The sequence below is a fragment of the Camelus ferus genome, chromosome 21 (genome assembly GCF_009834535.1).
Source record: "Camelus ferus isolate YT-003-E chromosome 21, BCGSAC_Cfer_1.0, whole genome shotgun sequence".
NCBI classification, from domain to species: Eukaryota; Metazoa; Chordata; class Mammalia; order Artiodactyla; family Camelidae; genus Camelus; species Camelus ferus.
The window spans coordinates 7,115,687-7,143,663 of record NC_045716.1 but is presented as its reverse complement, the minus strand read 5'-3'; the positions used below and the strand labels follow the sequence as shown (position 1 = coordinate 7,143,663).

General features: G+C 40.9%; 1 protein-coding gene across 2 annotated transcripts in view; it reads left to right on the top strand.

The window, feature by feature from the left end:
* The window catches only part of PAPPA2 (pappalysin 2), a 249,137-nt gene that overhangs the window by 34,247 nt on the left and 186,913 nt on the right, over positions 1-27,977 (top strand). For both annotated transcript variants that reach the window (XM_032463680.1, XM_006187282.3), the window contains exon 3: positions 2,922-3,993. In XM_032463680.1, coding sequence (XP_032319571.1) covers positions 2,922-3,993 — 1,072 coding nt within the window. The remainder of the gene's footprint in view (positions 1-2,921; positions 3,994-27,977) is intronic.

Here is a 27,977-nt window from a genome sequence, read left to right as displayed (position 1 = left end):
TTATTTTTCACTGGTTGGAAAATACTAAGACTCCCAGCTTCTGTCTTCTGCAATTTCCATCCACCGAGCAGCAGTGGGAAGCTTGATTTATTTTGTAAATAAAGACTAGCAGCAGCTCTCAACGTGGTTTTGCAAGAATCTGTATTTGTGAAACTTCCACTTGTGATTCTGATCCACAGCTAGTGTTGATTACATTGGTGTCTTAGTCTGGGCTGCTATAACAAATACACCATAGACTGGGTGGCTTAAACAAAAGAAGTTTATTTCTCACTGTTCTAGAGGGTGGGAAATCCAAGATAAAGGCACCAGCAGATCTGGTGGGAACCCTCTTTTTGATTGGCAGATGGCTGTCTGTATTCTCATAACCTCACATGGTGGAGTGCAGACAGAGGGGTAGCTCTCTTCTTAAAAGGATGCCAATCCCTTCATAAGGGCTCCACCTTCATGACCTAATTACCTCCAACGACCCTATCTCCAGATACCATCACATTGGGGATTAGGGTTTCTACAAATGAATTTTGGGAGAATACAAATACTCAGCCCACAGTACTTGAGTTAGAAAATTCTATTTGTTAAATATGCTCTTTTTCTTTTATTGGAATGAGTGCAGGGCAGTGCTTCCACAACTACTTCTTCTCTTTCTTATAGATGAAGTATGAACAATGATAACACAGCAAATAAAATGCAGTTATCTAAGCACTTAGTGAGGTTTCACATCTGCTGCATGGACATCTTGTTACATTAGAGCGCAAAGAATCATTACTTTGGTAATCATTCAAAAAGGAATACTTTTATATACTTCCTACAACTCCCAACTAAAATGGACTATTTTAGAGCTTTGGCCAATAAATCCTACCTAATATAATAATTAAATTTATATTAATCAGAACTAGACTAGTATAGTAAGAGAAGTCCATCTTCTGTGTAATGTCTCAAGAAATTAGAAATAACATTTTAGATATACTATCTAATTTGATACCTTCCTATGACAAAAATAAGTAGAAACAATTATTTTGTTGATACTAGAAGTTGTAAGGACAATAAGTTGAAGTTTTCAAAATTGTAATTAGATGCCTGGCAAACAATAAGCTAATTATCTAGTAATTTATATGTCAAGCTGAATAATTTTTACCACAACTCATATACACCTGTGTATATGCAACAAATAAAAAGCAACCTCCTCCTCAATTTTTCCCTTAAAAGCCAGCAAATATTTACTAGTTGAGAGTTAGTAACTCCATGGTTCTGATATTAAATATTTCAGCACATTTGTTCATAGTTCCGCAGACGGACATAATTAAGGCTAAATGTACTTACGAAAATAAGTGAACCACAGAGAAACTATGAAGCAGGGCATTTACTATTGGTCTCACTAGATTTGTCTACTCTTTTGAAAATCCATCCAGTACAAGAATTTGTAAAGCAGTAGTTCTTATACTCCTTCACCATACAGACCTCATTGTAAAACCGACCGACCAACCAAACAAACAAAACTGGAACCATCGCATTACACGTAGTCATCACCAGTACGTGGAATTCTGATTGTTAGAATGACTAGATTGGGAAGGTGCTGCTTTTGTTAAAAAGAACGTTTTATTTTTTAAGTCACAAGTTATTGATTTGTGCTAGAGGTGGAAGAGAAGATTTTCTGTTATTTATGAAAACGTAGCTACTTTTAGAACACTTGCCTGTAATTAGAATGGGAGGACTCTTGGCTTTGAAATCCAGACCCTCTGTAGAGAAGTACTATTTGAGTAGATTATGTGGGAGCTCAGGGGAATATGTAAAATTCCTGGCTGGGGGAGACTGGGGAAGCGTGACTCCGTGTTAGCCTCAGGTATCTGAGCTAAAGGCCAGCCAGCTTCTCTATCTCGTTCATTAGTTAAAGCAGTATATATTGAGAATTTTCTATGTAAATGCACTGCCTCTATGTACATTACAAGTGAAGTCTGCTCCCGAGATGCTGCCTGTATATGAGAAGAGATGCTGGGAGGAGATGGGGGTGCTCATAACTGCAGGTGGGTTTCTGGGAACATTCAAGGCCACCAAATTGCCTTCAGGATTCCTCTTTCATCTGTGGTCCTGTTACATCTGACTGCTCCTTCCTCCTGCCGACTTATTAGTGACATAGTTATTACAGGCACTCCCTTTGTTTATTCCACAGGGTTTAATAGTCCTGGACCCGCTATGAGCAGGGTGGTAATGTAGCGTGTCGGGAGGAGCTTCATGTATCTGGGAAAGTTCACTTCTGTACTGCAGTGGGCGTCATTGCTTATAGAACAATCATTCATATGATTTGACCAGTTTGGGATTTTTTTTTTTTTTTGACTACGACCATGGGGCAGTGCCATTTTGCTTGCTCTGGGGAACAATGCTCACCATGGATGAGTGTCCTTGCCCTTAGAGAGGCACTAGGGGGAATAGTGGGCTGGGAGGCATGTCTGGGATGTTACGGTCCTCCCGTTATTTTCCCCATGAGAATCGTCATTTCAGTATTCAGTGGAGAAAAATGACCTTTTGAAGCGGGGTGGAGATTACTCTCTTTTGTGGTAACTATGAAAGCCCTCATGACTTCTCAGGAAGTGGAAAGGGAGGGGGGCTTGGGCACAGAGTCAGCGTGAGGAACATTTGTGATAAAGTACCAGGGGATGGCGGACACTTGCAGTAGACATCCCCTTCCCAGAAAAATGCCAGGATGCGTGAACTTGGAGGGAATCTCAGATCAAATTCCTTTCGAGGATAGATGTTGCCAGAACACTCTGATATGGGGGACCGGACAGGCATCTCAGGCGGGGAATCTGTGTCACTTATTTTTTCCCATTAAAAACCTACATTCTTGCTATTTATATGGGTTTTCTTCTCCCTTTCTCCATCCCCTTTGTATCTGGTATTTCTCCCTTCGACTCTTCCTTCTTTCCCAGGTGTGTTTGACAACTGCTCCCACACTGTCAGTGACAAGGGCTGGGCCCTGGGGATCCGCTCAGGGAAGGACGTGGGAAGGCGAGATGCTCGCTTCTTCTTCTCTCTTCGCACCGACCGCGTGACGAAAGCCACCATTGTGATGGGCCACAGTCGGTACCAACCAGGCAAGTGGACACACGTGGCAGCCACTTATGACGGACAGCGCATGGTCCTGTATGTGGATGGCACTCAGGTGGCCAGTAGTCCAGACCAGTCTGGTCCCCTGCACAGCCCCTTCATGGCATCATGTCGCTCTTTGCTCCTGGGCGGGGATAGCTCCGAGGACGGACACTATTTCCGTGGACACCTGGGCACGCTAGTCTTCTGGTCGACGGCCCTTCCACAAAGCCACCTCCAGCACAGTCCTCAGCAGCCGAGCGAGGTGGAGCATTTGAGCACCCTGATCCTGACAGCCAGTTTTGAGCCGCTGGAAGAGCAATGGGCCCCCTTTAGAGATGAGAAGTACCCACGGCTTGAGGTTCTCCAGGACTTTGAGCCAGAGCCTGAGATTCTGTCGCCTTTGCAGCCCCCACTCTGTGGGCAGACAGCTTGTGACAATGTGGAACTGATCTCCCAGTACAATGGGCACTGGCCCCTTCGGGGAGAGAAGGTGATACGCTACCAGGTGGTGAACATCTGTGACGACGAGGGCCTGAACCCCACCGTGAGTGAGGAGCAGATCCGCCGGCAGCACGAGGTGCTGAACGAAGCCTTCAGCCGCTACAACATCAGCTGGCAGCTGAGCATCCACCAGGTCCACAACTCCACGCTGCGCCACCGCGTCGTGCTTGTGAACTGCGAGCCCAGCAAGATTGGCAATGACCACTGCGACCCTGAGTGTGAGCACCCACTCACGGGCTACGATGGAGGCGACTGCCGCCTGCAGGGCCGGTGTTACTCCTGGAACCGCAGGGACGGGCTCTGCCACGCAGAGTGCAACAACATGCTGAACGACTTTGACGATGGTGACTGCTGTGACCCCGAGGTGGCCGACGTGCACAAGACCTGCTTCGACCCTGACTCACCCAGGAGGTAAGGGACTGGGGCTTGGGGTGTCCTACTTGTAGGGTGCATTTCTAACATCATCTTATCCTTTTGGCTTCTGGAGGCAAAAGAGTGTTCACACAGCCCCCAGATAAAACATGCATCTACTCCACCAGATATTATTGAGCTTTCGTGATGTACTACATGTTGTGTTGGGTAGTTGGGGACACAGAGATGACTGGGACAAGAGACAGCCCTTACAAAACTCACTTTCTGTGGAGCAGACAACCGTGTACACAGTGTGAAGTACGTATGCACCAGGTGCTTGAGACACAGGAAAGCTGAACCTCCTGGTCTATCAGAGGAAGGCAGGGCATCTTCACAGAGAACCAACAGGGAAACGTTGATAGAAACCAATCAGCACCAATTATACGTGAGCATTCTTCTTACAGTCTTAGGTTTCCAGCAGAGTATCACAAGTCCATGATGAGGCCTCAAGTGTGCTTAATTCCTGATGCAGTTTGAGCAGCTCAGCAGCTTTATGAATATAAGACATCCTACATCTAACTGCAAGTCCCCTTTAGGCGACTGGAGTCTTCCTCTTTTGCTCTATTAAATTCCAGTCTCCACACAGCATCCAGAAAGATCCTATGTAAAAGGTAAATCAGATCATGTCACTCCCCTTCTCAATTTTTTTTCCCACTGTACTTAGAGTAAAATTCAAGCTCCCTTCCTGTCTCCTGAATCACAGGCTTTGCTGCAGCCTGACCTCTGCGCACTTCTCCAACTCCCTCCCCTCACTCTCCCCACCTCCATTGCACAGCCTGACTGACTCTACTCTGTTCCATTGAACAGGTCAAGCTTGTTCTTGCCCCAGGGCTTTGCACTAGCTGTTTCATCTTAGAATCCTCTTTTCCTTTATTTTCCCTTTGGTGGGTTTTCTCTTGTCAATCTCTATTATGTTAACTAGTCTAAATTCTCTGTGTAACACTTATCACTTCTGATGCTTTTCTTGTGCATTTGCTTTTGCCTTTCCTTTGCCTGGAATATCAGCTCTATGTGATCAGGGTCTTTGTCCCAGTGCCTAGAACAGCAGCTGAGACACAGTTGTTTATTTTATGTTTATTTTAATGAATAAATGGATCTGATGTATCATCCATTGTAAGACACAAGCTAGTAAGAGGATTTCCATTTGATGGCTGATGAAGGGGTTGAGAAGTATTAGAAGGGAGAGAGGGGGATGGTAAACTTGTTAATTTCTGTATGTGGGCAAGGCCTCCCCACTTATAACAACACTTTTGTACAGATTATAAAAAGGCTCACATCTGCATTAGGGTATAATGTTGTTGGAAGGTGGGAAGACTAGATCTCAGCTTCCAGCCAATACCTGGATGGCTGCCTTTGTGTTTTTTGGCCACGATTTGTATAGTAATTCATGCTCTTCTTGTGTGTGGGTAGTCCTCTTGGTGCTCCTGTGCGTGGGCAGTCAATGAACACCAATGGATTTGCCTATAGCTCAGACATGTGGTGTCAAGGATTGAGTGTAAGATTTGCAATCAGGGGACAGAGTTGAATTCTGGAGTCCTTGCTACTTAACCAGCTATGTAAATTGTGCAAGTCACTTTTGGAAGCCCAGATGTCTCATCTGTAAAATGAGGATGATTGCGGTAATACTTTACAGTACCTATATCCTTGGGTTGTTTTGTGAATCAAATGAAATTAAGGTACAGGAAAGTACTTGGTAACTTTAAAGTTTTCAAAAGTATAAAAATAGTCCTAAACTAACATTAGTTATTATTATCATTATTAGAACTGACAGATGGGAAGCCTTTGTTTACATAATAATACCCAGGGAACTGATCACATTACCAGAAATATTTTCATAAGAAAGATTCTGTTTGGGTTTGGTTTTTAGACTTTGATAACCTTAAGCAGAAGCTAAACCTCACTAACAACAGTGTTTGCCAGCTCAGGATCTCCAGAGAGCTCTCAAGGGAAATCTGGCTTGTTCTCTTTTGTCTGCTAGCTCATTACAGCAACTCACTGCCTTGACTGAGAGAGCTGTCTTTCAAGGTACCCAGGCATCATTCTTAGAGTGGTCCCTTGTGTCTCTAAATCCTCATTGCCACTGCCCTTATCCATATGTTTATAACTTACTACCCTTACTACTTCGGAGTTGCCATGGTAACATCCTTTTTTATCTGTAGACCCAGACATGTTTCAAACTTTCTTACCCCTACAAGCAAAACTCACTTTGTGGAATAAAAGGAACTATTTATACTTTTTTGATAATTAAAAATATTTCAATCAGAAATAAATGCTCCTGGTTAAAATACCAAATTGTACCAAAAGGAAGAATGACAATCTCCTACCTAACTCTTTCCCATCCTTCTCCATTCTCTAGCTTTGTTTTAATTATTTTATCTGCCTCTTCTGGTAATAACTTCCATATGTCCAAATATTATATTTATAATACTTGATTCATCAATTTTAAACATTATACATTGACTTGCTCTTATTATGAAGATGAGACTTTAACTCTTACGTTGTCTTCTCCCTCTCCTCCCCATCTTTCTAATATAGTTATTTTATTATTTTTAGTTGAATCAGTTATGTATATTTACAACATTATGGCTATAAAATATTTTTCTTTTGGTTGAAGAGCAAAATTTTATTTTATTACTGTGTTTCCTTTCTGGCATAGCTCCCTCTCCCACCCCCAATAACACACACCCTACCCCTTGAGTCTCTATTTCTTCCCTCCTTCCCTTCCTTTTTTGATGTCTTCAGTTGTTTTCAAATGCTTTATCATATCAGCTAATCGATAGAATGTCTTTTTTTTTTTTTTTTTTAAACCCTCTTCTAGAGTACTCCTTTCTAATTCATTCCATTTTCCTCTTCTCTTCTAACTTGACCAGATTACTTTAGGTCTGATCCACAATAGTCCTCCTGGAGCTTCTCTTCCCTGCCTTTTTTTTTTTTTTTTTTTTTTTTTTTGGATTGGAGCCACTGTGTCCTGAATTGCATGAGTATCTCTTAATTTACTACCTTGTTTTACTGGAAAACATCCTTAAGTAACTTTCTAAGAAAGGATGTTTTAGGTAACTTTTTCAGAAAAGCATTTCTCAAAATGTTTTTATTTTGCGTTTACCCAAAACTGATCATTTTTCCTGGTGTAAAATTTTAGGTTGGAAAACATTTTCTCTTAAATTTTTGTATTTTGAATTAATTACCTCTAGTTTCTATTCTGATAACTGAGTGTCTTTCTAGAGGTGAATTTTTTTCCTATTAAAAATCACTTAGAATCTTAGCCTTGTTACTTTAGAGATTTTATGATAATTTTTTTAAGGGTTGGCCTTTTATTCTTCTGTTGATATTCAGTGATCCTTTCAATTTGGATATATGCCCCTTACCTTGGGCAAATTTTCGAAAATTATTACTTTGATATTTCTTAATTCTGTGGTCTTTTTTTCCCCTCTGAAACTCCTGAGGATGAATCTCTGAATTTATTCTCATTTTTTTCTCTCATATGTTCTGTCTCTTTGTTATTTTGTTCTAATTTTTGGAGACTTCCTTGAGTTTATCTTCCAACTCTTCTATTGATTTTTTTTTATTTTAGCAATCATATATTTAAGACCTTACTCTTTGACTTTCCACATTAATCTTTTTTATTTTAAGGATGTGACATTTTTTGAGGCTGAAAATAAGATGAGTTCTGAATTTCTTTTTTCCTGTGCATTATATCTGATTCATCTTTAATCAACTCTTATTTTACTTTTTCTCCCCTCTTAATTCCAATCTATCTTTCATGCTGGTGGGTTTTCTCAAATGTTTAGTGCCTATTCACAATGAGAAAGACACTTTTAGATCTCTAGTTATTATGGTTTAAAAAAGAATATTTATCTATGAATTTCCTCTCTGAGGGGAAGAAATCTGAAGGCAGACCATAGTGGAGAGTATAGGTTTTCTTTCCCTCAATTCCCTTATATTTATTTTGCATTTACAACTTTAATTCTTTCTCTGTCCTCTCGGCCTTATATTCTTGTTCTGAATTTTTATTATTAAAAATATTGACTATTTTTCATAACTCTTATTGGCAAGAACCATATTTTGAAAAACAATTATTTATCAAGCTTTTGTGATGTGCCAGACCCATAAACTAACCAAAGGGACAAATATAAAGAGTTCATAGAGTAAGTGCTAATAGTTTAGTGGAGGGGTTTAGTCATTGTATCTAAATTCCTGGGTTTAAATCCAATCTTAGGCACTAAAAGCAGAACATGGAGTGTAGACTGCTCTTCTGTGCCATGGCTTGGATTGTTTGAAAGAACTTTGGATTCACAGAGATGTAGATCTCTGGATTTCTACGAGGGCCTGTGACTTGGTAGAGTTAGTGGTTGTCTCTGAACTAAATTACTTATATATAGCATCCCCATCATTACAATTAAAGCACAGGGCTCAACCTCATAATTCCTTTATTCTGTGACTCTGAAAGGATCCAACTTCAACAAATATTTTGCCAGACATTTTTTGACGAGCAGAGTGTGCCAGGTACAGCCTCCCTCTACTCAGGAGCTGATGGTTTAGTGGAGGGTTGCTGGGAAGTGGGGGACACACCCGCAGATAGATCACTAACATGCAAGGACAGTGATTGGTGTATGAATAATCCTCATTTCTCAAATCCTTACTCAGTGTTCCCTCTTTCTTCATCCCCAACGAGAAACCAGAAATGTAGCCCAAAGGAGTTCCTCTCCCAAAGGCTCATAGAGGAAGAGAGAGTCTGAGGAATCCAGCATCAAACATCTGTACCCCAGATGGGCCTATCAGAGGGAGAGTATTTATCAGACTTGGGACTAGTCAGAAGGAGATATGAATTGTAAATGCATCACGCAGCCAGTTGAACAGAATTACCCAGCTAGAGAAACTTGGCTTGTGAGAAGGCTACACAGGCCAGATGTCTAGTTTGCCCTAAGAGAGGATCTACAGTTGCTGTGGGAAGGTAGGGGTTGAGAATCCACTTCAGTAAAATCACAAATGTCATTGGCTACTCCCTGTGGTGCATCCTTGGAAGCTAAGCCAAGGGAATCTCTGTGCCCCGAGGGAGACTCAGCTTGCCTGACCTTTGCAGACTTCAGCTTCTTTTGGGTCATGACTTGTTTCTGTTGTTTTTCTCTCTAAAATTATGTCCCAGTGACGAAGGGTTCTTCACTGCTGAACCTACTTTCCATCCATTGCTCTTTCTCTCCTTTTCACATCAGAGTTGAGTTTAGTATCCAACTAAGTCCAGACCAGTGTGCTTACCTTTTGCTTTGGTTTCTGTGTGTCAGATTTCATTAACCTGTTATCATGTGGAGAAAAATCACCAAATAAAAACAAATGACTGAGCCACCGTTTAAGGGAGCCATCAACCACCTGGTGTCACCATGCTGTGAAGCAGACAATGAGATGCTATGTATTTGTTTTCTGATGCCTGTGGTGGGCTGAGGTCTCTGTGTGTTGGTGCATTACTGTCTCTTCCCTGCCTCATTCCCTGAGTTTTGATGCTGGGGAGTTTGAGGGCAGAAAGACTGTTGAACACAGCAATGCTAGAACATGACCCACTTCCCTCTAAAAGCGTCCTTAAGAGGGTGAGTTGGGAGGTGCCCTGCAGAGCCATGGCAGAGAGTGGCGTCTGCAGTGTGCACTGTAGGATGTGTATCTGGGGACAGGAAGGCAGATGCGTGTGACGACCAGGGGATCAGGTGGAGAAATCAGTGCTGCACAGACCTGGATGCTCTGGATTAGCTGTGCTTTGCTCCCTCACCCTCTGTGGCTGTTGAGCCAAAGGAATGGTTGGGCTGGGCCCCTGCAGTGGCGGATCTGTTAAACATCAGCCAGCCTTCATTATAGGTTTCTTTTGAAGTTGGGATTCAAAGTTCCCTGCAGCCAAGAAAAACATGCATGAGGAAAATAAGTGTAAGGGGTAGAGGAGGGCAGAGAGAAAAGAAATGGAGGAGAAACTTTAAAATGGAAGAGCAAGAAAACCTTCGAATCCCTCCACTTCCAAGTGCACAGACAGTGCGGACTCTAAAGAGACAAGTCTCCCCTTCTCATACTCATTGTGCCTGGCAAAGGGAATAGGAGGGAAGAAAGGAGAGAACACCTTACAGGTGAGCTCAGAAAGTTTACCTACAAATGGAAATGCCCCGTGGTTATTTTTCTCCAGGCCAATTTCTCCATTGTGTCCATAGGGACCGTTTTATGGAGTCAGTGAAATCCACAATTTTTCTGTTCACCTGGCTCAGTGATGTTTTCTCCCCAGGTGAGTGGAGAGAGGTTGTTTTTCTTCTTTTCATGGCTATTTTCTAGCCAAATAGGCAGACCATGTGGTATGTCTGGGTTAAAAGTATTTCCTCTTAGAAAGTTTTTAGGAGAGACCCTGGTCTGCAACCACATTCAGTTGTTCAAGATACTTGGGTGTTTTCCTAGGCGTTGGAGTGCTGGCCCTGGTGCCCTGGCCAGATGCCACCTGTCTCAGGGAGCTTTCACTCAGGGATCTTTCCCTCAGCTTTAAGCCTGAGAATCTGAAAGACAGCTGCACACTTACACATGCTTTCCTTTTTTTTTTTTTTCCTGAAGATTTGTTTCATCAGAGCATCACTCCCTGGAGGAAGCTGCTGACCCGTTAATTTTCTGAGCCCCAGAAACATCTCTCCCTTCTCACCAGAAGCTCTGTCTGCATCTGTGGACCTGACTCCTCTAGCTTGATGCTTGGCTGATTCCTACTTATCCTTCAAGCCTCAGAATGTCACTTTCTCCTTCCTGGGAACAGTCCTTTGTCCTCAAATAGGAATTTGCTCTCTCATGTCTACCACTTCTCATCCCCCTGCTGTCGTCCCTCTGCTCTGGCCCCATTGTCTCTCACCTGTGTTACTACAGTTGCCTCCTAACTGGTCCTCCCACTTTGGCTCATGCACCGCACTCCTCTCTGTCTATTTTTAACGCAGCAGCCAGAGTAATCCTATTAAAGAATGCCTCAGATCAAGTCATTCCTCTGTCTGGAATGCTCCAGCAGCTTCCCAGCTCATTCAGAGTCAAAGCCAGTAGTACTGCGATGACCTCCAGGTTCTTCTACCTGATCTGGCACCAGTGTCTTCTGTGGCCTCCTCTCCCACCACACTCTCCCTTGTTTACTCCATCCTAGCCACACCGGCCTTCTCATTGTCCTTTGACTTGGTAGATGGTACTCCTCCTGCATACATTTTTCAGTGGCTTTTCGCTCTGCTGGAATGTTTGCCCTTCCAATTCCTACATGGCTGGTTTTCCTACTTTCTTCCAGTCTTCTTTCAAATTCACCCTCTAGGTGGAACCTTCCCTGGTGACCTCACCTAAAATCTCATATTCCTCTAACTCTTCGTGGTTTCTTCTGTTTTATTTCTCTTTTTGGAATTTGTCCCTAGCATGCTATATATTTAAAATTTTTGCTTAATGTCCGTATTCTCTGCTACAGTATAAGTTCCATTAGAGAGGGGTTTTTGTATGTTTGGGTTGCTGCTTCACCCTAGCACTCAGAACAACGGAAGATTAAGAGTGCTCAGTACATAGTTGTCTTACCCTAGTGTAGTGGTTAACAAGCTATGGCCCGTGGACCAACTTTACCCTACCACCTATTTTTGTAAATAAAACTTTATTAGAATGCAGTCACGTTCACTTGTTTTCTTACCATCTATGGCTGCTTTCATGTGGCAGAGTTGTGTAGTTACAAAGAGACTATGTGGCCCATAAAACCTAAATATTTTCTGTTTGGCCCTTTATAGAAAAAGTTTGCCAACTCCTGTCTGAGTACATATTTACCTTGTGATATTGTCATTACCCGTTTTTCTCTGTCTCTTGCACATGACTTTAGGCGCTTGGTTCATAGTTCTTGTAACGTAGGAAGTGCTGAATTAATATTTTTAAAATGCATTAACATAGATATGAATAGAAAATCAATGCCACGGGGGGAAATGACAGTGTTGAGCAAGGGTTTGGGAAGGGTAGAGTGTGCTACTCTGTACCGAAGAAAGAAGGAACCTCTGAATCTTCACTCTAGCAACCCTTCCTACTGGTCCCCTTACTGTGGTAGGATTGCCAAATTCAGAAATAAAAAGAAACTGAAAATAATCATGAAAGTGTGACCGTATTAGTTGAGGAAGGAAAGGCTGTAAGCCATTTTGCTCATTATCTCATTATTTGAGTGGCTGAGCCCTGGCTCTGAAATATGAAACGTGGAGTAAATTTTGGTAATCAGAGAAATAGTCAAATTCAATAGCCAGAAAGTAAGATGAATCCTCATTAACTGGGGAGATAGTGATTAGGACAAGGAGCAGATTTTCCCATCCGAAAGGAGTAACAGGGCCCTTCAATGAGATCTCGCCTCTTGAAGTGATGTCACAGATCAGCCAGGATCCTCACTGAACATTTTAGTTAGGCTTTTGTGGTTGTAAAAAACAGAAAGTCACCCAAGTTAAACTAAAAAAAAAAAAAAGAATTTATTGTGTAATCACATATGGGTTGGAAGTGGGGCTAGAAGGCTGCCAGGGACTAAGGCAGGTTTCACACTTCGTTTCGCTCGAAGGCTGTCTCTGCGCCTTAGTGCGTCTTCGCCATTCATACCTTGTAACCAGTTTGCTAGATTACTCATAGTTCCTATTCCCTTATAGCTCTAGTTTAAAACTAAACTCAGCTTTCTGTGGCTCCTGCTTTATCTCACTGAGTCTTCTCTTTAGATTGGCATCCCATTGCTAATTGCCCCAGTCTCTTGCAGAATTTTGGTTCAAATTCTGGAGACAGTCAATGTGACTTGGTCCAACTCATCTCTACGTGTCAGGCGAGAAGTCATAGGTTTCTGGCCAGTCGTGGGCTCAAGTAACTATGGCCAAAAGAGCAGGATGGTAGGGAGGGCTCCTCCGGGTTCCAAGGCAACATCTCTTCTCAGCTGGTACCAACACTCTGGGTAGAGCCAGCTGGTTTTTTTTATCTTTACTTCTTAAAAATGGAACTCCTGACAGGCATAATTTCTTGGACCTTAGACTTTGCTACTCCTAGTAATGTAATTCCCACAGAATTGCAATAACAGTTTTATGTCTAAGATTTCATGATTTAGAATTCAAATCTCAAGTATGTCAGGATAATCCAGAAAAACTATCTAGTTCATGGTAAAATGTATGTATATATAGTATCGTGATATCTCTGTATCTATCATCTATTTTACCAATAAAGAGCACTTTGCATGGACTATTTAAGGCTCACTATAGCTGTAAGAAGCAGATATTTTGATTATCTCCATTTTATACACAAGAAAACTAAGACTGAGATAGTTAACTGTCATAACGCAGTGGTAGGACAGTGATTAAACTCTGACTCCAGACCTTGTGTTAATAACCATTCTATATATTGTGTGTCAGGTATAATACGTCTTACCTGCAGCAAAGTACTTAGCTCATAATGTGTGTAATAATAAAATACAAATTAATTACATAATGATTGTTTCAGAGGATATATATTTGAAGAGATGTGGGAAAGAACATGGAAATCACTATGGGCTTGGTACTTAGGAAGGACATTATAGAAAAGGTGGATTCCTTAAAACATGAATAGTGAAAAGCAGGAGAGTTTATGAGACAAGAATAAAGATGTGACCGAGTACATATAGCCATGTGCAAACATATTCAGGCCACTACAAAGACAACAAGTTGAAAGGAAGGGAAGTTTCCTAGAGAAAAAGTAAGAAAGGAGAAAATTGGAAAAGTTATATTGGGAAGGCCTTAGATGTCGGCTAAGGGATTTGAACAGAAAACAATTGGGAGCCATGAGAGGTACAGAGATATCTACCTATCAATTGATTGATTAATCGATAGACATCTTTTAAAATATATGTCTGTTTTAATAGCTACCCTCTCTCTTGAATTTTAAATCTTCCTTCAGGGATCACTTTGCTTATCCCTGAAAGACAGTTTTTGAAATTTCCTTTTTTAAATGTTTGCTAGTCATATGCTTAATTAATTTTCATTTCTTTGGAAATGTCTTTATATTTTATCAAACTTCTTAAAAAATAACTTTTCTAGGTAGACAGTTTTAGATTGGCTCTTTGTTTCTCTTATCAATATATTATACCGCAGTTTCCTGGTTTCCATTAATATTACTGAAAATTAGCTGTCTGATTTTCTTTCTTTTTTTTTTTTTTTGATGCAGATTTTTTTTTTTTTTTTTGGTGATATATAGGAGACTAATTGTCATTCCTGACTCTGAGCACTGATGTCATCAACAGTTAAGGGAAATTATCATATCTCTTCCAATATATCCTTTTTCTAATTTTTCTATTATCTCCTTCTGAATTTCCTATTAAATATATATGACACTTCTCATTCTGAACTTCATGTCTCCTAATATCTCTTCAATTTTTTAATCTTTGCCTCACTGTCTTGCATTTGGAGTAACTATTTTTGGCTTTAGTACCCAGTTGATTCTTTAAGGTTTCACTAACTTGCTCTTAGAACCCACCAATAAATTTTTAATTTTTATTAGTATACTTTTCATCTCCGTAAGTTCTATTCAGTCTTTTTTTGTATCTGCCTAGTCATTGAAAAAAATCAATCTCTGTTACTTATTCATACTTTGGATATTCTTTTTTATTTTTAAAAACAATTTAAGGTGATGGGTACCTGAATTTACACATATGATAAAATTTCATAGAACTAAAAATGCACACATTAGTATGAGTAAAATGGGACATCTGAACAAGGCTGGTGAATTGTATCAATGTCAATATCCTAGTTGTGGTTCTGTATTTTAGTTTTGTGAGGTGTAATCATTGGTGGATTACTCTGGACTATTTCTTACAAGTACACGTGAATCTCTAATTATCTCAGATTAAGAAGTTTAATTAAAAAGATAATTAAGCATGCTTCTTTTACATTTTAGATCAGGTAGTCTGATTCTGTGATTTGTTATTTCTTCTGGTTCCTGCTCACAGTGCCTTGTTTCTTCATGCGTGCTTTGTGATTTTTGATTGTGAGCCCATGTTCCTTGAAACTTGACCCATCAAATTTCTTTCAGGCCTGGATTGAAGATATGCTCTTTTACTTCTGCCAGTTGCTTGGGGCACTGTGAACATGAAACTACTTTAAATATACATAATTGGCATAAAGCTTTTAGACCATAGGGTGTTATAAATTTGGAGTGCCAACCTGTGAGGACTGACTTGTAGTTACTTCCCAGGGGAGATTTTCACCTTACTTATTGGGGCCAAGATTGGGGAATGGAAATTTCCTTGCTGTGCTCCTTGATGAAGTGAGCTTTAAAATTTTTTTGGTGTTCTGTTTTATTGATGATATAACCTTTGAGGGTCCTGGCTTTATGTGGAACTCTTCCATAATACTTCCCACCTTGACTAAGTTTTATATTTTATTTCCTATCTCAGATTCTCACAAGGCCATCAAACTCAAGGCCAAGGGCACTAGGAAAAGGGCAGTGCTCTCAGGGAAGTCAGTTGCTTCAGAGAATGTTTACTTTTCTGGATTCCTATTTTTACTTTGCATGTGGGCTAATCTTTCATTTCCTCTCAGCTTTGTAACTGTCCAAAATTTATTTCTGCATTTTATCAAAAAGTTAGAGTTGTTTTCAGTGGAGGGAAATCAGGACTTCTAAACTCTTTATATCAGAAATGGAAATAACTCTCCAGATAACTGATCTGGAGGTGGTATGCAGAATGACCATTATGAACCAGGGAGCTGGGAGGCAGGAAGATGACTTTGTAAGCTCCTATAGTAGTCCAGGCAAGAAAGGGTAACAGGTTGAAAATGATTAGGGGAATTACAGTGGCATAGTGGAAAGAACTAGGAAACTAAACGTGAGAAAACCTGGATTCTAGTCCTAGCTCCAACCTAGTCACACGATTTAATCATATGTTCATTCATGTTCATATTCATTGATATTCAACAAATGTTAATTGAGCACCTATTCTAGGCCAGGCACTCTTTTAGATACTGCAAGTGGTAAAGAAAAAAAAATCTTTCCTTTTTTTTTCTTTTTTTTTTTTTTAATTCCTTCCTTCATGGAGCTTATAGTCTGGTGTGAGGAAACAGGCAGTCAACAAACAGCAGATGAATACATGATATGCCAGATGGTGGTAAGTGCTATGGAAAAAAATTCAGAAGAATGAGGGAGACAGGGAGTGCTTGCTGTGGAAGCGAGATGAAGGATGTCCGGGGAAGTTCTTACTGAAAAGATGACATGTGAGCAGATAGCTGAAGGAAGTACGGGAGTGAGCCACGTGGAATCTGGCAGATTATCCACGGCAGAGGGAACAGCAAGAAGCTGGAGTAGAGTGAGTTAACTTGAGATTAGGTGGTGTGGGGAAAGGTCACATGACCTACCAGGTCAGATAGTGCCTTAGAGGGTAATAAGGACTCACCATGAAAGAGAAAGCATTATTCACCCGACCCATAGGGAATCTGTGCCCCATCTCCCCTCCTAAGCCTCTTTCATACGCGAGTATAAAAATGTCAAGCTAAGTACAATGAGCATCTCCTCACTACATGCTTTTGAAAAGATTTATTGTGAGGAAAGCCTGTATCTGCCATGTGTGCTCAGGAGCCAGTAGGTACTCAGAATTGCCTGCTGAATGAAGGCTGCAGAATTGGGCGGTGGAGGGCAGGTTATAGCCCTTAGGACTAGGACAGAGTTAAGGATTCAAAATTCTTTCAAGTCAGAATTTAAAGGACTGAATACTGGCCTCAACACAACATCATGGAAATGTACAGGGATGAACTTAGATTTTAGGAAATCAAAACTGTGTAAACCAAGCTGATGGATACCTGTGTTTGCAGCAATCAGTGGGAAAATAATCGTAAGCAGAAGCTTCATATGAGACAGAAGAGTGATGTGGACATTCAAAGTATGACGACAATTTTGGGCTCTGTTAAAAAGGGATGCAGTGTTCAGATGGCTGGAAGAGATGCTCCCCCTCGATACAGTGCTGATCAGGCTCTGTCTGGGGCCTGTGCTCAGTTCTGGGCAACAGATTTTATGAGGAACACCAGCAACCGGGAGGACATCCAGAGACCGGGGAGGAGAGTCGTGATGAGCGGGATGCTAAAATAGCCCTGTTCCCCTTCAAGTGTGGATTATTAACTTCTGCCTGCTTGATTGACAAATGAGTATAAAGGTTTTTTTTTAAAGTCACAATGGCCTCTTTTACGTTTTATTCATTCTATTTGTTCATTAATTCATTGTTTCTAACAATTATCTATTGAATGCCTACTGTTTTAGGCTCGGCAACGGCTCTAGGGATATGATTTTTGTCTTCAAAGAATTCAAGTGGGAGAGGCAGACATATATGAGTCTCACTGCAGTACTGAGTAGAATATAGCTGAGTGCCATCTCTAAACGTCTTTGGCCCCTTAAGTCTGAATTTCTGCAGTAACTTACCAGCTTGTCTTTCTACTTCTAGTCTTCCTCCACCCTAACCTAAAAATTAACTCTGTATGTTGCATCAGAATAGTCATTCTAAGAATCATTTATATATTCAGCCCTTCCCAACTGGAAGCACTCAACTGGGTAGGAGAGACCAGAAGGGAGAGTATATTGAGCAAGGGATTAAGGCCAATAGAGAATTCAGGATCGGTACCTATCACTCAGTATAGGAAGATTGAGGATGGTAACAGTGATGATAGTTGTCATTTATTCGATGACTTAACCACTAACTATGAAAATGGGGCATCGTCATGGGGCATTCACAGTCCAATATTAGAAGGACAGTGACTCAAACTGACTCCATGTGCGGCATAATACTTTCAGTTAAATACATTTTGTAATTATATCTAACTCTTCTGTTCAATAGTTTGGCCTAATTCTTTCTCATAGATTTTAACATAATGGAAAAAAATCATCACCTCTAATTCTGTCCTTCTGGGACCTTCCCGCATTATCATAGGTTCTTGGTCAGCAAATAGATACAATCACGTTTTTCCTTTTCTTAGCAGCCTAGTCCATCACAGGTAGTTTTGGGAAGGACACATAGTGATAATGGCCTATTCAGCAGTGGTTTGTCCCATCTTAAGAGTTCTTGGGGGGCTACCACACCTTCTTTATGCAATTAATTTGAGTGGATCACCTTATTTCGAGAATTTATTGTGGCCAATACAAAAACTCAAATATAAGGAATCCTTTTCTAAGGCTTATTATTCAGTTCTCTCCTTAGTTTTAGCTTTTTTACATATTTGGACTTGATTTTAATGGCAAGAGAAATCCTTGTACATTTTGCACATGTGTTTCTAAACGAGAGGTCTCTGGAAGAAATGCTTTTTGTTTGTTTAGGGGTTAATTATGCCATGCCTTATTGCAGATAGGACCTAAAGTATAATTTATATTTTAATATGATACAACAATTTAAAATAAGAAACAGATAGATAAGAAAGAGGAAGAAGGGAAAATAAAGACAAGAAAGGATTGTCAGTGGTGAATTCTGTATGCAGAATGATTGCATGTGTGTTAGAGTGCCAGAGTTAGACCACAGATTTCGTTCTGAGCTTCCCAGAATCAGTACAAAGAGGGAGACAAAAGGTACATGGCTTACTCTATTCATGAGGTGAAAACAAACAACGTCTCAAGAGAACAACTGGCATTGGTAATCATACCAGACCAAAATTTCCCCTGGGGGACCACAGATAGAAAAAGCTGTGTAGTGTAATGAACAAGTTTCTCAGCAACATTCTTATGCAAAAATCTAATATTCCCTTAATGAATCAGTCTTGGGTCTGCTCCCAAGCACAAGCAAAAGGTCATCTTATAACCTCAATTTCCACCTTTTAGAGAATGGGTGGGATAATTTTAGACTGGAACAATTTTAAAGAAGAAGAATTAAGAGAGCAGCCCTTCTGTGGCGGTGGGAGAGGAAGGGATAAGAGCCCAGGCAACAGTGGCAGACGTGAGCTAAAGAAAGGACACATCTTTCCTGAGACTGGAGGGAAGGTGATGAGGGTGAATATATGAGTTGTTGGTGTGCAGACTGGGATTTAAGAGAGACTTTTCCTGGTAGCCTTGATCTTATTGGTGAAGAAAGAGGCAGTTGTCTCTTAAGAGGAAGACAATGTAGGGACTTGAGGAAGGTGGAGATTGTCCAGAATAGCCTCTTTTGAGTCCATCTTCATGTGCTGAAATGTGAAGGACACTTAGGAATCTAACCCTCTTTCCTTCTTTCATGCGCTGTTGTGAAAGAATGTGATTCTGAAAACAGCTGCTGTGAATCTCTAACGAGGTGGGACCAAGGCAGATGCTGAAAGACATATGAACCTCCTGAGATTCAGAGTCACGGGATGTCCTAACTGGATCTTGGAGATTATTAAGTTCTAACATTTTATTTTATTTTTTGGATGAGGACGCTTGTCTCGAGTCACGAAGCCAGATGATTGACTGGGTAACAGGGCATCTGCTTCTTAGCATTTTTTCCACTGCCCCTAACTACTCAAGCTGCCAGGGAACAGGCAGAGGATGCCACGTCGAAGTGTCTGCCTCAATGTCTTCATTTCATTCCAAGCTCTACTTCACTCCATCGTCTCAAAACTGTCTTTTGGGGCTCAGAAAGGGGAGCTTCAAGTCACAGATTTTAGTGGACTCCCTTACCTATGTGTCCACCTGCTTATAATGGTTTCACATAATACAACAATTAGGAGGTGATGATGGAGAAGGAGAAAAATAAGGAGGCTAAGCAAAAGAAGACGTGAAGTAAAGTTCGGAATGAGAATAAAACCCAGAACTGCCCGTGATTATGCATAATGTGACCCCCAGGAAATTAGAATGGGCTGACCGTGTGGTGTCCGTGGCTGGAAGCCCTGGCAGGCTGCTGGCTTGGAGAGCAACATGCAGATCCCAATGTAAAAAGAACAAAAAGAGTCGGGTGCCCGTGCTTCAATGCAGTTGCCACAGGAGAGGTTGGGAAATAAGGAAACATTCCAATGATGACTGGGCTGAGAAAGCCATATCATTTTTCCAGAGCAGGCAGTATTCTTCTGCCTTGAAGAATGAGCAAATCATTAACCCAAGCCAGGGTAGGGTGCAGGGAGGGAGGGCAAGGGAGATAAAGAGGTTGGATGGTGAAGGGAAAGAGGGAGAATGAGCGGAAGAAGGAAAAAACTGGAGTATAGAGACGAATTGTGTTTTTCCCTTTAATTGTGAACTCACTTCTTAATTTTTTTAAAGGTTATACTCCATTTATAGTTATTATAAAATGTTGGCTATATTCCATGTGCTGTACAATACATCCTTGTGACTTGCTGCTTAATTTACTAGGCTTTAGTAAGAGCCAAATGGAGATCAGCTAGTCTGTTCATTGCCGGATGAAGGGTCTACCTTAGCCATTTCCCTAGAGATACGGCAGCTCCATTAGCTAGGCCAGGTCCTGGACTGTAGCAGGATCTGGTGTGAGGTCAGGCTGCCTGAAGCCTGTTGAATGACCTCTGCTATTACATATGAAAACTTGAAAGGTTGGCCAGAAACAAATTCTTTGAGATTATATTTCTTTCTTAATTTCCTTCCTGTCAAGTTTCATGCAAGGGCCTCCTCAAGCATCTAGAACCTTCGCATTGTGTCTAAGCAGGATTGTAAGGATTTTTCCCACTTCTGAATAAACTGTGGTTATGGACAAACCCCCTAGTCAAAGTAAACTCCATAGGAGATTGAAGGGTTCTGCTTCTTATGGAATCAGGACATCTTATTGGTTATAATGACTTTGTCTGAAAAGCTGAACTGACCTGAAAAGTGTTCGCACAGTTCTTTCTTGTATAGAAGATTATGGCCTGTAAGTAACAGCTTTGGAACTGTGAGAGTGATATTTGATTTGGATCACACGTTTGGATATAAGAAACATAGCTAAGTTTTGTCATCAGAGACAATTCCCATGATATTCCTGACCCCAGTAAGTATGGGTTTATGTAGTTTCCTCCACTTGGAAACCTGAGATATTGTAATATCAAGCTAAACTTTGAACTCCTTGGCCACTATAGACTCAGTAATGAAGTTAAACCGAGTAACTATTCTCAGGGCTAGGTGACCTTTTATCTGGGTCTTTCTGTAATCTGTCTGTTCATGGTTCATATTCTGATGCCCATCTTGTCAAAACAGCTTTTCCAGGCGGGTCCCCTGGACCTTCAGAGGTCATCAGATCGATGCCCTGTCTTCAGAGATGGGCCAGTGTTTATTACTAGCCATACCAACATACCCAGACAAGGAGATTTCACCATAGTTCAATCAACTACTCAAATGCACCAGGAAATAAAAAAGAATTCTGTCCTGTGGCAATATGCTGCTTTTTGATTGGTACCTGTTAATTAATATTTCAATTCATGAACTTTTGTCATTATGCTCTTCTATGGTGTTGTGAAGAACATAATGAGAAAGATTGAATAATGAGGTCAAGAAACTTTACTATGAACATTCATTCACTTGTTTATTCATTTACACAAACAACATTTGTAAAACATATATAATGTCCAAAGTACTATTTCTCTGTGAGGTTTACTTTAAGGGCTAGTTTTAGCTATTTGAACTTTTATGCCTTAAGCATTTGCTAATTCAACAAATGCCTTATTTGTGTCCAGTTTGTGTGGGGCACTAGAAGTTACTGATTAATTGGAATTTTATCTACTGCATGTCTATTTTAGTAACCACATGTAGTGAAACACAGCTGCCCTCACAGAGTTTACAATCTAGACTGGGAAGTGGATTTGTGGAAGCATAAATTATAACTAAAAATAATTATTACATAAGCTAAATAATTTGTCATAAGCAAGCTATTCATTACAACAGGGGTGTTTGAGGAAGGAAAGAGGCTTCTTTCAAACTGGGTCATCAATGAGATGACCATATAATTTCTTGTACAGACTGAGACGCCATTAAAAGAGAAAGGAGGTGTGGTCAATAATTATGGCAGGACAAGAGGAACAAACTGGGACTGCCCTGGTAAACCAGGACCTAGGGTCACACATCAAGGGAAGGTTCATGGACAAAGCTGAATTTAAATTGGATCCTGGCATCAGTTTAAATCGCAATCACAAACGCTTTCTCAAATACGTTGTACCGTTAGCTCTGTCCTTCAGAACCTAATGAGTGCCTTGTGTGGTTTTGGAGTTAGGTTGGAGTTAAGCTCTTCCAGTAGCCAGTCAGTCTTAAGAAGAGGTCTGAGACTAACTTGTACTAAGGTTTTCTGCACAGAGGCTACAGTTGTTATCTATGTCAGAGAATGTGCATGGTTTTAAACCCAGGTGCCAGCTTTACCAGAACAATGGGAGGTTCCTGAAGCATGGTATGGGGAAAGTCTGAGAGTGTGCTGTGGTTCAGTGGGGTAGAATGTTGCATTTGATTAGCAGAGTCTGCTATGGACACAGAAAATCAAATTGGTGGTGCTCATTTGCTTTCTCTCATAAAAGGACCGACGCATAAATTAAGCAGGTAATTTTTGAAAGTAAGTACACATTGTTCAGCTTACCACTTTCACACAACACCTCAGCAAGAATAAAAATAATGAAGTTAAACCAAATAACTGTTCTCAGGGCTAGGTGACCTTGTCTCTGGGTCTTTCTGTAATCTGCCATTTCCCTTTTTCATATACCTTTGAATTAGCTGAAGCATGTCAAATAATAAGGTCGCTATTTAAGACTTTGAAACACATTAGTAAATACTACTGTGCTGTTAAAGGATATTATGCAAAGAGACCTGAAGTGACTTACTTAAAGTAATACAAGAAACTCATGATAAAATGTTACGTTTGTGGCTAATCCTAGGGAGGGTAGGATGATATATTGAAGAGACCACTGGATTAGGAGCGAGGAAACTTGGGTTTCTTGCCCGGCTTTACTGTTAGTTATATGATGCTAAACAAACCACCTACCTCTCAACGCCATAGTTATCTAATCTTCAGAAAGAATAAAATTGGATCACTACTTGGGATTCTACTTCTGAATCAGTATTAAAGGTCGTTTCATATCAAATTTTTCTGTTAGTCTAGGTGTTAACAAACTTTTTCTATAAAGGGCAGATAGTAAGTAGTTTGGGTTTTGCAGAGCATATACTGTCTCAGCTACTCCAAGTTGTAGTGTGGGTGTAGTCCTAGACAAGCGGTAAGTGGATGGGTATAGCTGTGTTCCAACAGAACTTCATTTACGAAAGCGAGCAATGGCCCAGGGGCTCCGGTTTGCCCCACCCTGTTCAAGTCTCTCCTTCCAGATTATACCTATTGCTGAGTAACATGTTACCCCAGAACATAGTAGCTTAAAATGATGAACGCTTGTTGTCTCAGAGTTTCTGAAGATCAGGAATCTCAGAGTGGCTGAGCTGGGTGGTTCTGGCTCATGGTTTCTCAGGAGGTTGCAATCAAGATATAAGGCCGGGCTGTAGCCCTCTGACACTTGCCTGAGTCAGTTTCTGAGCTCACTTACATGGCTGTTGTCAAGAGATGTTAGTTCTTCATCATGTGGGGCTCTCCACAAGTCTGCTCCTCTGCATGGCTTTCCTCAGAGCACGTGAGCGGAAACAAAACAAAACAAAACAAAAAAACACCCCAAGGTGGAATCTGCAGTTTTTCTATAGCCTAATCTTAGAAGTACATCCCACTACTTCTGCCTCTATTCTATTCCATTCTTTACAAGTGAGTCACGAAGCCCAGTTCACACTCAACGGGAGGGGATTACACAAGAGTGTGAATACCAGGAGGCATGGATCACTGGGGACTATCATTGATGACCTTTACCACACTACATTGTAGTGATTCTCATCAGGCAATTAAAAATAATTGTGTGGGGGTAGGGAGTAGAGGGGTAATTAGGTTTCTTTGTTTGTTTGTTTTAATGGAGGTACTGGGGATTGAACCCAGGACCTCGTGCATGCTAAGCACGCACTCTACCACTGAGCTATACCCTCCCCGCTTATGAGGCAATTTTTAGAACTTAATGAAATAATGAATTAATGATAAGGGTTGTTTGAGGTTAGCTCTATCAGGTGTCCTGGTGACCTCAAGTAATGAGGATTAGTGTAAGGGTATAACTGTTGTTCCAGTGGTACTAGAGATGGCTCCAGAAATTCTGTTTCATGCTCTGCTTTATCCTCCTCCCCACACCTTCACCTTCTACAAGCAGAGAAGACCTGACAGGGTCCGTGAGTCACAGTCCAACATAGAACATTGTTATACGGTGGCTCTCAACTCACATACTGATACCTGATCCAGCCAGTTATGGCCAATAAAATAAAGTTAATTCAGTCTAGATAGATGGCTTTGCAAAGCATTAAAAAAAAAAAGTGATATGAGTTGCTTTTCAGAAAAGAGAGAGAAAACTGAAGACACTTTAAGACTATCGCCATTCCCAGAAAGGGGCCGTGTATATACAGCAGTACGCATTGAAGGCCAGTTCACGCAATAAAAATGCTTCCTGACAGCCATTGCAAAGGCACATGCTAAACATATGTTCTGGAATGCATTTATTGCTCTATTTCTGTTAATATGTCTTTTAGTGAAGAAGTGGGTCTCGGGGACATAATTTACCCAGTTAATTCTCGAGATGGTAGGTTACCGCCTGACACAGTCAAATTTCTTTAGATAATGGAAGAAAAGGGGAAAACATTGCAAGTGAGACTCAATTTATAGAAATTTATTCTAGGAGCAAATACTCTCAGAAAGGATCAAATACAAAAAAGTAAAATAAACTTCAGTTTTCATTTAAAGTTCATGTGCATTGTCTCAAGATAGTCATTACTTAATTTCTCTTTTTCCATATTTTCCTAATAAAAGCAAAATAGTATCCTTATGCACTCTACACTAAAGGCACACCCTGCCTTCAATTATAGAGATACTAGCAAAGAGACAAAAGATTCTACATGGGGGATTGAGAGGGAGGAAAGAGGGTAGGGCAACAAAGGGGCTCCTAAGTGACAGAAGACAATAGCAAGAGAGAAACCCCAGGCCAGAAGGAGATGTTGAAAGACCAGAAGAAGGCACCATTAATATATTTATAAGAAAGGAAAATGTTACTTCATAAATATGCTAATAACTCAATCTATTCTTCAGAGATTAAGGACGTCTGGTAAGTCATTGATCTGAAAGCTACTTGGGGTCTTCTGGGATGTCCCCAGATTTGTTTTGTTTTGTAAACTCAACAAGCATTCATTATAATGGAAGATGACAAACCTAATATTAGGAAGACTATAATGGGTTCACCTAGAAACACAAATGAGGCCTTGGGTACAGTCATGGACAAAGCAGGGGGCGTCCTACCTGGTGGTCAGGGGTCAGATTTGCTCTCCTCACAGCCATCACCCTGGCACCCTGGCTCCCTGACTCAAAGTCTGGAATGACTGACACCCTTATTGGTTTTTATTCATATTTCCCAATAAAACTTCGCTTTTCTAAGTAATTTAGCACTCAAGATCTTACATTTAAAAACAACATGAAAAATAGAAAAGAGAAAAAAAAGCAATGGAAGTTGTTTTTGACCAAGCCAACTTCTTAGGAGTAAAGATTAAAATTCCACTCAGAACTCCAGGAAGGACAAGTTGATGGCAGTGATTTTCTCTGGCACAAGCAACTCCCACGAGGCACCTGCTCTGTCAGGGAGGACTCAATATTGGGATCAATGGCCTGTCTGTTGTAGTAACTGCCTCTAGTGGACATAACACAACCTCATGCCAGGAAACATTGCTCTCTCTGCCTTTCTTTCTTTCTTTTTCTCTTTTAAAAATAGTAGTTATGAACGCTTTCAACCAATTATGAAGTGTCTTGGGCCAGAGCTATTATTCATGTCCATTGCCACTTGACAGCATTCTTGTGGTGTCCTCATTAATCAATTGTACTTAAATGTAAATATGTACTGCAGTTTTCTTTTAATTTAACACCTAAGTGGGGTGGTAGAGTTAGGGTCCAGAATGCATGCAGGAGAAAACTCCATGGCGTTCTCAGCCCACAAGATGAGAATCAAGTTTGAACCTGAATCAGCTCGGCTGCTCACAGAGCCCATGAAGTATCAGGTAGCTGTGGTTCACCTCTAGTTCATAGTACTTCAAGGATGCTGGATCTATACTGTGAGCTCCTTGGGGGAAGAGAAGTATATCTAGTTATCTTTGTGCTACCATAAATGATTACTAAGCCTTGATTTTGTGTCAGGCACTGAAGTGTTTCATATTTATCGTATCATTTGATTACCATACCAAGAGATGAGTATTTTCCCCAGTTGATAGATGAAACAATCAGAATCTCTCACAGTTTGCCTTGTACAATCTTACACAAAGAACATGATAGATTCTTAATAGATTCGTGCTAAATAAATTTGTTGAAGGTATAAGTATACAAACTCTGACCTAAGGAGACCAAGGGCAATCTCTGTAGATCTGATGGGCCCTAGAATGACAACCTTAGGCCAAGGACTATCCCCAGGGGTCATTTATCAATGAGTTTTCCTTTCGTTTGATATCAAGGTGTCCAAGTACTTCTTACTGACAAACTTGAAGATGATAAACCATAAGAAGGCAAGATTCTTTCTGAGGTGGGGCTTTTGACTTTGAGCACAGCCTAGGTACAGAGAGTTGGTAAACCATGATGGTATGCTCTGTCCATTATAATGGAATCTCCAAAATCATCTGCTCTCATCAACTCCAGTTATGCCTACCTAAGTTCGAGAGAAATAAAAATGGGGTAAAATGATAAGGAAAGTCATTGACCAAATTAATAGTTTGAGATGTTTTGTTCCTGTTATTATTATTATAACCATTTTACATCTATCTCAAGAACTTCCATTTTGAGTCTCACTCTCTGGCGTAATGTTTTTTTCCCTTTCGCATTCTGTTCTGAACAAAGTCCTCTTGGCCGGTTGAGTCAGCGTGTCTCTGATTCAGAGAGGTGAACAGGTCCGTGTGTGTCTCTGATGATTCACTGTTGGCAGCGCAGATCGCTGGGCAGCGAAGAGATTCTGGCAGCCTGAGATGAATAGTGTAAACTCCAGCAGCGCCAGAAGAGTTGGAGCCAACCTTCATTACGGTTGGGCCCAGAAAACAGCCAGTCCTCATTTCACCTGGGACTGTCCATGTTGAAGACCTCCCTCCCTGAACAGCTGCCTTTTCTACAGGGCACAGGGTGGAGGGCTGCCCTGGCACTGACACAAATAGAATCGGGTGTACAGAACTCTGGGGAGATTTCCCAAAGGATCAGGTTTTTGTCTGATTCAATTCAGATATATTCACCAATAGTTTGCTGAGCACCTCCTGTGCTCCTTCCTTTACTGTGTTACCTTAAGTAAGGTGAACAGGTGCTGTGCCTGCTACTATGACCTACCCCAGGAAACGGTCTGGATGATTGAAGTTGTGCTAAAAGGGCTCAGAGTTCCTTGAATGCTAGGCTTTATAAATTATGAGAGTGAGTAAGACCACGCTAATCTCCAAGTTACAGAATGCATTACTTTGGTTCTGGTCAGTTACTTCATCATTATCGTGACAAGAATATATTAAATGAATGCCAAATAGGGCACATTTTTATTAGCAAGGCATTTAAGATCTTTCTTCATTTCCCTCTTATCTACTGTTCTAGTCTCATATCTCATCATTCTTTGAATGCACAAAACTCCTCATTATTTTCCAAACATGTCAGGCTTCTTCTCATATTTATGCCTTTGGAGAAGTTGTTCCTTTTTTGCTGGAATACTCCTTTGCTCCTTCATCTGGTACACTTCTTCTTATGACTCAGCTTAGTTGTTTCCTCCACTCCTATTCCCATCCCCAGTCCTTCCTCTAAGCTTTTGTATCCCTTCTGTAGGTGCCTTTGTTGTTATATTCATTACATTGTCATCATAATTTTAGGGGGTTGGGAGCAACACCAACTGGGACTGCTCAGGAGAAAGGCAGAGAGAGTGAGAACTTGGCAAGCCTAGGACTGGGAGACTTAACTGGGTTGCATGATGGACTCCCACAAGGGTGGGCAGGAGGGTGCGTGGTCACAAGTGGGTGGGTACCAGCAATAGGCAGCCAAGTCAGAGAAGAAC